The sequence below is a fragment of the Melospiza georgiana genome, chromosome 16, assembly GCF_028018845.1.
Source record: "Melospiza georgiana isolate bMelGeo1 chromosome 16, bMelGeo1.pri, whole genome shotgun sequence".
NCBI lineage: Eukaryota > Metazoa > Chordata > Aves > Passeriformes > Passerellidae > Melospiza > Melospiza georgiana.
The window spans coordinates 14,788,293-14,799,151 of record NC_080445.1 but is presented as its reverse complement, the minus strand read 5'-3'; the positions used below and the strand labels follow the sequence as shown (position 1 = coordinate 14,799,151).

The 10,859-nt window shown below is 55.0% G+C and overlaps 1 protein-coding gene across 3 annotated transcripts in view; it reads right to left on the bottom strand.

The window, feature by feature from the left end:
- Window positions 1-2,302: 2,302 nt before the first annotated feature.
- RAB11FIP3 (RAB11 family interacting protein 3) overlaps window positions 2,303-10,859 on the bottom strand; it is an 87,899-nt gene continuing 79,342 nt past the window's right edge. For all 3 annotated transcript variants that reach the window (XM_058035272.1, XM_058035273.1, XM_058035274.1), the window contains 6 exons: window positions 10,155-10,295; window positions 9,265-9,346; window positions 6,582-6,719; window positions 5,559-5,714; window positions 5,066-5,206; window positions 2,303-4,416 (listed from right to left, as the gene is read on the bottom strand). In XM_058035272.1, coding sequence (XP_057891255.1) covers window positions 4,303-4,416; window positions 5,066-5,206; window positions 5,559-5,714; window positions 6,582-6,719; window positions 9,265-9,346; window positions 10,155-10,295 — 772 coding nt within the window. In that variant the 3' untranslated portion in view covers window positions 2,303-4,302. The remainder of the gene's footprint in view (window positions 4,417-5,065; window positions 5,207-5,558; window positions 5,715-6,581; window positions 6,720-9,264; window positions 9,347-10,154; window positions 10,296-10,859) is intronic.

Here is a 10,859-nt window from a genome sequence, read left to right as displayed (position 1 = left end):
CTGTTTGAGCAGCTCAAGTGGTTCAGTAATGGCCACGGCTCCATCCTTCCAGAGCCTGAGCTGCTCAAAAAGGAGATTTACAGCCCCTTGAAGCCACCCAGCAGCACAGAAACACCCCCAGAGCTGTTTACCTACCCCATTTCTAGAGCAGCTTCGGGACTGAGAGGTTGAGATTTCAGAGGAGTTTTCAAAAGGAAGTTTCAGAGGTGTTCAGGGAAATCTTTGGTGCACTCCAGAGCTGCTTGGAGGGTGCAGAGCAGTTGGGAATGCAACAGAGGTGATTTACAGATGCTCAGGGATGCTTTGGACGTGCTCAGAGATGGTTCAGGGCAGCTCAGGGATGGTTTAGAACAGTTCAGGGACACTGGAACATGGCAGGGATGTTTTGGAGGAGCTCTAGGATGGTTTTGGGCAGCCCAGAGATGGTTTAGAACAGCTCTGGGATGGTTTTTAGCAGCTCAGGGATGCTTAGGACAGTTCAGGGATGGTTCAGGGACACTTTGGAGCATGGCAGGGATGTTTTGGAGGAGCTCTGGGATGGTTTTGAGCAGCTCAGGGATGTTTTATGCAGCTCTGGGATGGTTTTGGGCAGCTCAGGGATATTTTGGAGGAGCTCTGGGATGTTTTTGAGCAGCTCAGGGATGTTTTATGCAGCTCAGGGACATTTTAGAGCAGCTCAGGGACATTTTGGATCATGTCAGGGATGTTTTGGGACAGCTCTGGGATGTTTTGGCGCAGCTCTGGGGGTGTTTTGGAGGAGCTCTGGGACGTTTTTGAGCAGCTCTGGGACGTTTTATGCAGCTCAGGGATATTTTAGAGCATATCAGGGATATTTTGGAGGAGCTCTGGGGGTGTTTTGGAGCCTCGGTGCTGCCCTGAGCAGTCTGAAGCGATCTGGGGGGTTTCAGAGCTCCCAGGGTGTGTCAGAGCCTTTCCCAGCTCTTTGCTGCTGCCCCGAGCAGTTCAGAGGAACAGTCTGGAGCCATCCGGAGGCACGGCGGGAGCTGGGAGGGGATTCTGCACGTTCAGGCCCTTTGGGGCGGCTTAAAGGGGTGGGGAGGGGTGGAGGAGGCTTAGAGGGGTGGGGAGCAGCTTAGCAGGGAGCTGAGGGCGTTTAAGGGATTTTGGAGCCGTCCAGAACAGCCGAGGGCTCCGAGGGGGCTCTGCCGGGGTGGAGGGAAGGGAAAGCTCCGAGTTCTGCTGGAGGGGAGGGAGCCAGAGCCCCGTCCCAGCCCTGGGCAGCAGGACCAGCGCCCAGGGTCCTGCCTGGATCCTCCGGGAGGGTGAACAGGGAATTCCCCCATTGCCACCTACACAGCTTGGCGGGATTCTGGCTCCCTCCGACCTTGATCCCTCTGGAATCAGCGGGGTCCTGCCTTCCTCATCCTCATCCTCATCCTCCCAAAATGAGGGCATTCCAGCCAAGTCCAGTCTCCCTCAATCCTCATTCTCATCCTCCATCCTCATCCTCCTCCTTCTCATGCTCCCAAAATCCGGGCATTCCAGCCAGCTCCAGCCTCACTCATCCTCATCTTCATCCTCATGCTCCCCAAATCAGGGCATTCCAGCCAGCTCCAGCCTCCCTCACCCTCATCTTCATCCTCATGCTCCCCAAATAAGGGCATTCCAGCCAGCTCCAGCCTCCACCTCCTCCTCCTCATCCTCATCCTCCCAAAATCAGGAGATTCCAGCCAGCTCTAGCTTTTCTCATTCTCATTCTCATTCTCATTCTCATTCTCATTCTCATTCTCATTCTCATTCTCATTCTCATTCTTTCTCATTCATCCCCATCCTCCTCCTCATCCTCCCAAAATCCGGGCATTCCAGCCAAGTCCAGCCTCCCTCACCCTCATCCTCATCCGCCCAAAATCAGGGCATTCCAGCCAGCTCCAGCCTCCCTCATCCTCACCTTCATCCTCATCCTCCCAAAATCAGGTCCAGCCAGCTCTAGCTTTCCTCATCCTCATTCTTACTCTTATTCTTATTCTTATTCTTACTCTTATTCTTATTCTCATCCTCCTCCTCCTCATCCTCCCAAAATCCGGGCATCCCAGCCAGCTCCAGCCTCCCTCATCCTCATCCTCATCCTCATCCTCATCCTCATCCTCATCCTCATCCTCATCCTCATCCTCATCCTTTCTCGTTCATCCCCATCCTCCTCCTCCCCAAACCAGGGCACTCCTTGGTGCAGGAGCATTTCCACTCAGTCCAGCCCCCCTGGAGATCCAGCACTTGGATATCTGGGATGCTCCAATGCAGCACTGGGATCCTCAGGGTGCTCTGTGCAAGAACAGGCTCTGGGCAGGAATAGTAACAGCTTTTAATCCGACAAGAATTGATACATCAGTTAAGACAATACCATTTTTGCCTCTTTTTTGGGGGGACTTCCTTCACATAGCGGTCGGGAAAGAGGAACATTTTCAGGATGTACAGTTTTTGTCTTGTTTTTGTTTTTGTTTTTCTCTCTCCATAGGGACTTTAAAGCATGGTGAATGTGCAAGTCAGTGCTTTTTGTTTGCTTAAAACTTTTTTTTTTTCCCCCCGGTGCTTATTTACAGTTACAGTACCTCTGTGAGAGCGACAGGAAAAAACAAACGATTGTTTGAGACCTGGGGATCCAGGATCCCAAGTCGAGAAAGGCAGATCTCCAATATTTATATATTTATACATATATATATATATATATATGCTTTTGTGTATACACAGATACATTTCTCTCTTCTTTTAAAGTATTAAAAAAATGGATCAACCTTCATTCTATAAAAATACCTACTCTACAAGATAGAAAAATTTTCCCTCTCCAAGTATACACTGATTTACACCCAAAGCTTCTCTGGAAATGTACATTACGTGGCTTCTTCCCGCGGCCTCGGGGCAGGGAGGGGAGCAGGGAGGGAGGGCCGGGGTGGTGCAGGGGCTGCCCCGGGGTTTGGGGCTCACCCTGAGCCCGCTGCCCCGCAGGGATCAGCCCCAGAGTGGCTCGGCCGCTGTCCCCTGCATGAGTGGTGACAGTGTCCCCCTGCACCGGGTCACCCCCAGGGCTGGAGGGCTTTGGGGGGAGCAGGCACCCCCGGGACTGCTGTGGCTTCTGCTTCCAGGCCGTCCTGGCACTCCCAAACCTGAGGAGCGGGAGGAAGAGGAGCGGCGGGCTGAAGCCGGTGCCGGGGATGGCGCTGGCTGGGAGGGGACAGCGGCCACTGCCGGGCCACGCTGCGCCACGGCCGTGCACAGAGCTGTCTGATGTAAACATGGCTTTTGTTTCCAGGGAGCTGCTGGTGTTCTCCAGCTCCCGTCCCCGTCGGCACAGAGATTCCAGCCCCGGCCGGTGCCAGGGATGAGGAACGAGGGGGCTCCTCCAGCCCAGGATCGGGGGAAGGAGCCGGAGCAGGCTCTCCCTCCAGGGCTGCAGCTATCACCAGCAGAGCCCTGCTCCGGCTGGCAATGGCACAGGCCACTGTCCCCAGGCTTCGGGAGGGGAGCCGGCCACCTCGGGGCTCCACTGCAGCTCCAAAGCGCTGCGTGTCCCAGCCAGGACGAGGAGAGGCGGCCGGAGGCGCTGCAGCCTTGCCCCGGTGCCGCACAGAGCCTGTCCCCAGCTGGGGACGAGGGACAGCTCCTCCCGGAGCCACCTCAGCGGCAGAGCCCGGCAGCAGCAGGAGCAGGAGGAGGAGGAGGGAGCAGAGCCGGGATGCCGAGACGTGCCGACAGTACCGAGCCACGGACAGCAACAATAAATAAGGAGGCAGGTGACCGAGTGTGCTCAGCCCTGTCCCCGAGAGCCCCGGGCTGCCCCCGCGGGCTCTGCACGCAGCCCGAGCACGGGGCGAGGACGGGCTGAGCCAGCTGGATGAGGCCATTTGCATTAAGTTAATTAAAAAATAAACCAAAACCCCAAACCAAAAGCAAACCCCAACCCTGTGCGAGTCCGGGAGGCGCTGCCCTGGCTCTGCCCGGTGGGTGTGTCAGGGACACTTTGGCACAGCGGGGCAAAGTCAGCGCTGGCGCTTCCATCGCCGTGTCCCTCGGAGGGGCGGTGCCTGTCGGGACAGTCCCCAGCGCCACAGGCACTTCCTGCAGTGTCCCTTTCCTGAGCTCCTTCTCCAGGTTCCCTTTCACCCCTCCACAGCCAGGAGGGCTTCGAAATAACGCAGTCAGACAACAAAGCCTGCCTGCTGCTTTTCCTTTTCCCTGGTCCGTGGCTCAGTCACTCCCCGACCTGAGGCTTCCTTGTGCCTTCATCAAGTGCAAAGACGTTTGGAGTCCCTCTTCATCCTCTCAGAGCACCAAATCCTCCCGGCTGCACTACTTGACCTCCAGGATGGAGGGGTTGGTCTCCATGATGGCCACGATGATCCTGTCGATGTAATCCTGCAGGCGGAAGTTGATCTCCTCCTGCTTCTGGATTGCTTCCATGAGCTGCAGCACAGGGAGAGGAGGGAGAGGAGGGTGAGCTCACTGCCTGGCACTGCCCAGAGCTCTGTGCATCCCTGCCTGGGACATTCCTGACCTTGATTAAATGGCCAGGGGAAAACTGGTTCTGCTCACTCCTGTGAGCTCTCAGCCTGATGGAGAGAGCTGCCCTGCAGAGAGCATCACATCTCCATTGGATTCCCCAAAATATCCAGGTGTGTTTCCCCACTTCCTGAGGTGTTAAAGATCTAATTCCAGTGTTTGTGCAGGCACAGCCACCCCTGGTTGGTGCTCAGGGAGAAAATGTGCTGGAGGAGCTGGGATCTCCAGAGGGAATGTCCTGGCTCCCAGGGGTTTACAGCCAGCTCCAGACTGATGGACACAGCCCGTGGTGCTGTCCCAGGGCAGGCAAAGCAGAGCTGCCAGAATCAGCAACGGGCAGGGAGCAGCTCCCCTGTTCCCAGCAGGGAGGGCTGGCAGGCAGGGTCAGTCCTGAGAGCTCTGCAGATAATTGTGTGGGGATTTCTCTGCTCTTGCCAGCTTTCAGGGGGATTTTGAGCATGGGCTGGGCCAAACAGGGCACATCCCCTCCTCCCAGGCCATGCCAGGTGCAGGCACCCAGGAAGGAGCAGTGTGAGCTCCTCATGGCACATACCTCATCTCTGGAGACAGAGCTGATCTCGGCTGCCAGGGACTCAGAGAAGGAGGCTGAGAACAGGTTCTTGGCTCCCTGGATGCTCAGGTTGATGATCTGCCCATTGAGCTCATCGTTCTGCTCCTTCAGGTTCCTGTTATCCTGTTCACACACACAAACCACACACTGCTGGAGCAGCTGGTGCTCAGAGCTGATCCAGACCAGCAAAGGCAGACAGGGGCTTTCACCCTAAAACAGCTCACACAGGGCTGGGAACAGCACATGGGCTGCTGCCTCCACCTCAGCAGAGCCTGGAGAACCTCTGGAAGCATGGGAACACTGGGAAGATCCAGGGGGCACAGCAGAGAGAGAAGGGCTCTTGCTGTCCCTGAGAAAGCACCAACCTCCCTCTCTCAGCACTGGGCTCCTGGATCCCCTCCACCCCTGGGAGAGAGCCCCTGGGCCCTCCCTTGGCATCAGGGAATGCTTTCCCTGCCAGCCCAGCCCTCCTTACCTGCTTGAGCTGCTTGATCTCCTGCTCCAGCTCAGTCTCCCGTGTCCTGCTGTTGTACTCCTGCAGCCCCATGCTGCTGCTGCGGCCCCGGCGCTGCTCTGCCTCCAGCTTGAAGAGCTGCAGGTGCTCCAGCTGCTTCCTGAGGTCCTCAATGAGCTGCAGGGCAAGGCAAGGGGACAGCTGAGTGCCACAGGCCTGCCAGATCCAGCAGCAGCCTCTGGGTGTGGCTGCTGTGGCAGCAGCTCATGGATTGCTGCAGCGGGATTGTTGGCCACAGCAGGGGCTGCCCCTGGATCCCTGGCAGTGCCCCAGGTCAGGCTGGATGGAGTTTGGGGCAATCTGGGACAGTGGGAGCTGTCCCTGCCCATAGCAGGGGGTGGAACAAGATGAGCTTTGAGATCCTTCTCAACCCAAACCATTCCATGATTGAATTCCTTTCTGGGGGGATCTTGGTTTCCCCTTGCTCCCTCACACCCCCAGCAAGCAGGAGATGGAGAGGAGAGCTACTGAAACACATGAACACAGCCCTGCAAGGACCTTGTTGGAGAGCCAAAGGTGCTGGGTTTGGGTCTGCAGCAGCAAAGACCCCCCAGCAATGTGGGTCCCCCCCAGCCAGCTCCCTCTGCTGCAGGGCTGGGTCCCCTCAGTGACACCACGGTGACAACTCATTCCACTTTGGGCCAGAGCTCCTTTCCTGCCACCACAGCCAGCCCTGCCTGGGCCCCCAGCTCAGAATCAGCAGGCACAGGTGATGGAGCACTGGGAGGGTGTGATGCAGCCCCAAGCACTCAGCTCTAACCCCTCTGCAGGAGGGGAAGGGGCCAGGGTGGCACAGCCCCTGCAGGGACAAGGCTGGGTGAATTGCAGAGCAGCACAAGGGACTGAGGTGCTGCAGCTCAGCTCCTGCAGCCCTCCCCACTGCCCAGGCAGCACTCCCTGCTCCAGGCACCCATTGGAGAGGCTGCCAAGGCCACATTCCCACACTTTGGGGACAGGGCTGTGGCAGGCCCAGACCCCACTCACCTCCTGCGTCGACTCCTTCTCCTTCTGGAACTGGTGCCTCTCCTGACTCAGCTTGTCCCCCATCTTCCTCTTTTTCTCCTGCTCCTCTGTGAGCTGCACAGTGAGGTCCTCAATCTCATCCAGCAGCTTCTGCTTCTCCTGCAAGGACACAAGCAGCCCAGTGAGAGGCCCAGCTGGGTGCTGGCTCTGCAGGGAATGCTCCTCTCCTGAGGCACCAGGAGGCTCTGCCTGCTGGGATTCATCTGCTCAGAGCTTGGCAGCACTGAGGGAGCACTCAGGGATGGCTCCAGAGTGAATCCACATGAATATCCACCCTTGTGCTGCTTTCTGGGAAGCACCATGCTGGTGTGGGATGGGCTGGAGCCAGCACGGGGCTCCAGGCCAAGGAGAGACATTAAATCATAAAGCTCCTTATGTCTGGATTTCAGAAAACTCCTGCATCTGAGATCTTTACCTCCCTCTTGGTTTCAGACATGAAAGGTTTGAATTGAGGGATGATCCAAGAAGGAACAGAGCAGTCCAAGCTGGGATGTAAAACACACAGGCCAGCTCTGTTCCCTTCTGCTTCCCAAAGCCTTGGCTGAATGTTTGGGATGCAGGTGAAGATGCCAACAGCCCCTAGAGCAGCACCTCTGCCTGTGCCCAGCTTTCCTGCTTCTCACTCCACCCCACCATCATGGATTCTGGGGGTGCACAAGGAGCTGGGAGGGGACACAGCTGGGACAGCTGATCCCTAAACTCAAAATGGATATTTAACACTAAATGACAACATGTTCATCAATACAAACTGGGGGAAGAATGAGAAAAGGAGGTGTTTGCAGTGATGGCATTTGTCTTCCCAAGTCACTGTTGGGCTCCCTGACTGATGCTGGAGCTCTGCTTTCCAGGAGATGCCTGAACACCTGTCTGCCTTGGGAAGCACTGATTAACTCCTTATTTTGCTTTGCTTTTACTTTACTTAATAAACTGTCTTTTCCCTCAACCCACAAGTTTTACCATTGTTGCCCTGTCCCATGGGAAAGGTTTTGGCTTTCAGAACTCCACAAATGCCACAGGAGCCCTGCAGTGCTGGTGATGGATGGCCCCTGGCACACAGGGCTGAGGAGCAGCTCATGGGGGAGCTCCAGATGCTGCCTCTGTGCTGGAACCCTGGTCACTGAGAATTTCAGACTTTCTGTGCTGCCAGGCACTGACCCCCAGGAGAACACTGCACTGACCTGAGGCTGTGGAGAAGCTTCCAGAATGGAATGGCAGAACTGGGATTGTGGGTGTGGAGTTTGAACAGAGCTGTGTAATAACCCAGGGTGGAAAACTCACAGTTTAAGGGTTTAGAATACAGTAATACAAATAAAGCAAGATCGAGGTTTTAGGGCAGAGGCTGCTCCTTCTTCTTCAATTTCTTCTGCATGGGTTTGGGTGGTTTTGTGTAATTGGATAAAAACTCCACATTGCAGATCAGGGGTGGTTGGTTATTGGGTTAAAAGTAAAAATAATTTAGGTGTCATTTCTTAATTGGACAGTTTATCCTTAAAAGGCCTTGGAGAAAAAGAGAGAGAGAGATGGGGCTCCATTTTTAGTTTGTTAAAGTGAAGTGCTGCAGAACTCACAGTTTGTGAGACTGTAACAGAGATAAGAACTAATAAAGATCTGAGCCCCAACAAGAAATACCTTCTTGTGATTTAATCCTGGCCCGGGCAGAAAAGGAGCAAAGACTCCACAGCTCAGGGGTGTCCTGCTCCATGGAGCAGCACCAAGCAGGAAAGGCAACAGTGACAACAAAATCCTGATTTTTGGGCACTGGTCAGGAGAGCAGCTCATCAGCCAGGCTTGTCCTGGGCAGGGAGGGCAGTGAGGGCAGCTCCTGCTCCTCCTTCACCTATTCACTGTGGAGGAAAGGAGAATGGCTCTGCATGATCACAACCAACTCCCCATGGCTGGGAATTCACCCTCAGAGCCACTGGGGCTTTCCTGCCCCCAGCCTCAGCTGTGCTCACAAGGCCCTGGCAGATGAAGAGCACATCAGGAGGATGGAGCCCTCTCCCATGGGATTAAGCATGGATAAAAGGTCCTTCAGCTAGGAGAGAGGGTTTGATCTCAGTTCAGTTTTAACTTTAATTCTGCCCCCAAGCTTGGCAGAGACAAAATGCAGCCCCTGCTCCAGGTGTCCCACCTGTAACCCACCCCATCCCTGAAGGTGAGGCTCCTGCCCATCCCAAGGAGCCTGGGGAAGCCCCAGCCCTGCAGGGCCTTGGATCCTGGGCAGGGTGACATGAGAGGGGCTGGGAGGTGACACAGATCTTTGGAAACTCAACTGACAAATCCCATAGGACATAGAGATGGAGCATCCCTGCTCCTCCTCCTCCCCTGCACTGGACTGGCCACAGGGACGGGGACAGGGATGGGGACAAGCTTCCACAAGAGGGCACGAGTCCCCTCCTGAGCAGGCACTGCCACAGGGATTTATCAGGGGTTTATTCCCAGCTTCCAGGCTGAACAGTGGGAGACTGCAAGGATAACTGTGTGGGATAGTGCTGTCCAAAGTGGAGTCTGCAGAGACTGGAAAATGGAAGGAGATGGTTTGTTACATTAAATGGATCTTGTGTTCATGAAAATTCATCCCAAAGCCAGAATTTCACCCCAAAACCAGCATTTCATCCCCAAACCAGGCACCCTCTGGCCTCACCTCCTCAAGCCTCTCGATGTTGGCTCTCAGGCAGGGGACACAGGACCTCAGCTCGCTGTTCTCATCATCCAGCTGCTGCAGCCTGCAGAGGGAACGGGTGTGACACTCATCCCAGCATCCCACACAGGGAGAAAACCTCCCCAGGAACATGAAACCCAAGGGAAGCCATCAGGGATTCATGTGTTCAAGGCAAACCCTGAGATATTTCTGCTGCCAGGGGAAAGAGAGGGGCATCTACACAACCCTGATATCCATCAGCTCCAGTGCTATTCTTTGTTCCAAGGGTTTTTCTGGTCCTGGACAAGCCTCAGCAGCAGAGACAACAGAGCAGGGGGTCAGAGAGGGCTTTGGGTTTGCATTCCCAGGTAGAACCCCACTGTCTTCACCTCCCATGGATTGCAAGGGATGAACAACAGCAAAACACTTTGGGGAAGATGGAAAAGCCCTGCCAAATACCTGACACCTCTCCCACCCCACTTCTGCCTTTGGAATCCACCAGGCAGCACAGAGCACCCTGGCTGGCACACTCTGCCTCTTTCCCAGCTGTTTGCCTGTTTCCATCAAGGTGAAAAACATCTGGGCATCAAAAGTACCCCAAGGGGTCATTTATAGGAAGCAGCATTAACAAATCCCCTCTTCATCCCCTCACTGCAGGACAGGCATGTGGATAAAGGGTGGGAGCTCAACTTAAAATGCATCAGAGCAGCTCAAATAAAGAACCCAAGATTAGGTCTGTGGGCCAAAGGTGGAAATTACCAAAACTCAGGGTTTGTGGTGATTTTAATCACCTTGCACCCATTAAACTCCCTGCCTGCCTCCCTGCCTGCCCCCAAGGCTGCCTGGGCACAGACTCTGGGCTGGCTCCAGGAGTGCTGCCCCCCCAGCCCCACCTGGCCTGCAGGTTCTCAATCTCAATGCTCTTCTCCCTCTCCATTTTGCTGAGCAGCTCCCTCTGCTTCTTGATCTCCTCCAGCAGGGTCTGGTCAGCCCTCAGCTCCTGCTCCTTCAGCTGCTCCTCGAGTGCATTTGCTCTGCAGAGAGGACAAAGAGGGGATTAAACTGCCCTGAGGAGCAGCTGCCATCCCAAGGCAGGGACCAGACTCCCCTCCCAGCCCTTCTCCCCGCCCTCAGGTGAGCTGGGAGAAGCAGATGGTAAAACAGAACAAGCTTCCAGGGAAAACACAGCAATGACCATCTCAAACAGCTTCACTGCATCCCAGCACATGCAGCAGGAGAAGCAGCACCTCTTCCATCACAGGTTTCCCAAGTCAGGATCCTTAAGGAACACAAGTATGCTATTCAATTTCCAGCCTGGGAAAGAAGTCTATTTTTAATTATTTTTAAATGTCTTCTATGCATTAGAATTATTTCCAAGTGCAGCCACACACATAGACATCTCTTCATGGGAATCTCAGAGTCACTGAGGTTGCAAAAGACCTTTAAGAGGTTCTAAGCCAAACACAAATCCCAGGGTTTGTGGTTCCACCTGCAGCAGTCATGGCAGAGAAATCCTCCTTCAGCTGTTTCCAGCAGGAAGTGGTGTCATTGCACAGAGAAAAGGCAACAGCCTCAATCCTTCTTCTTTTCACTCTCTT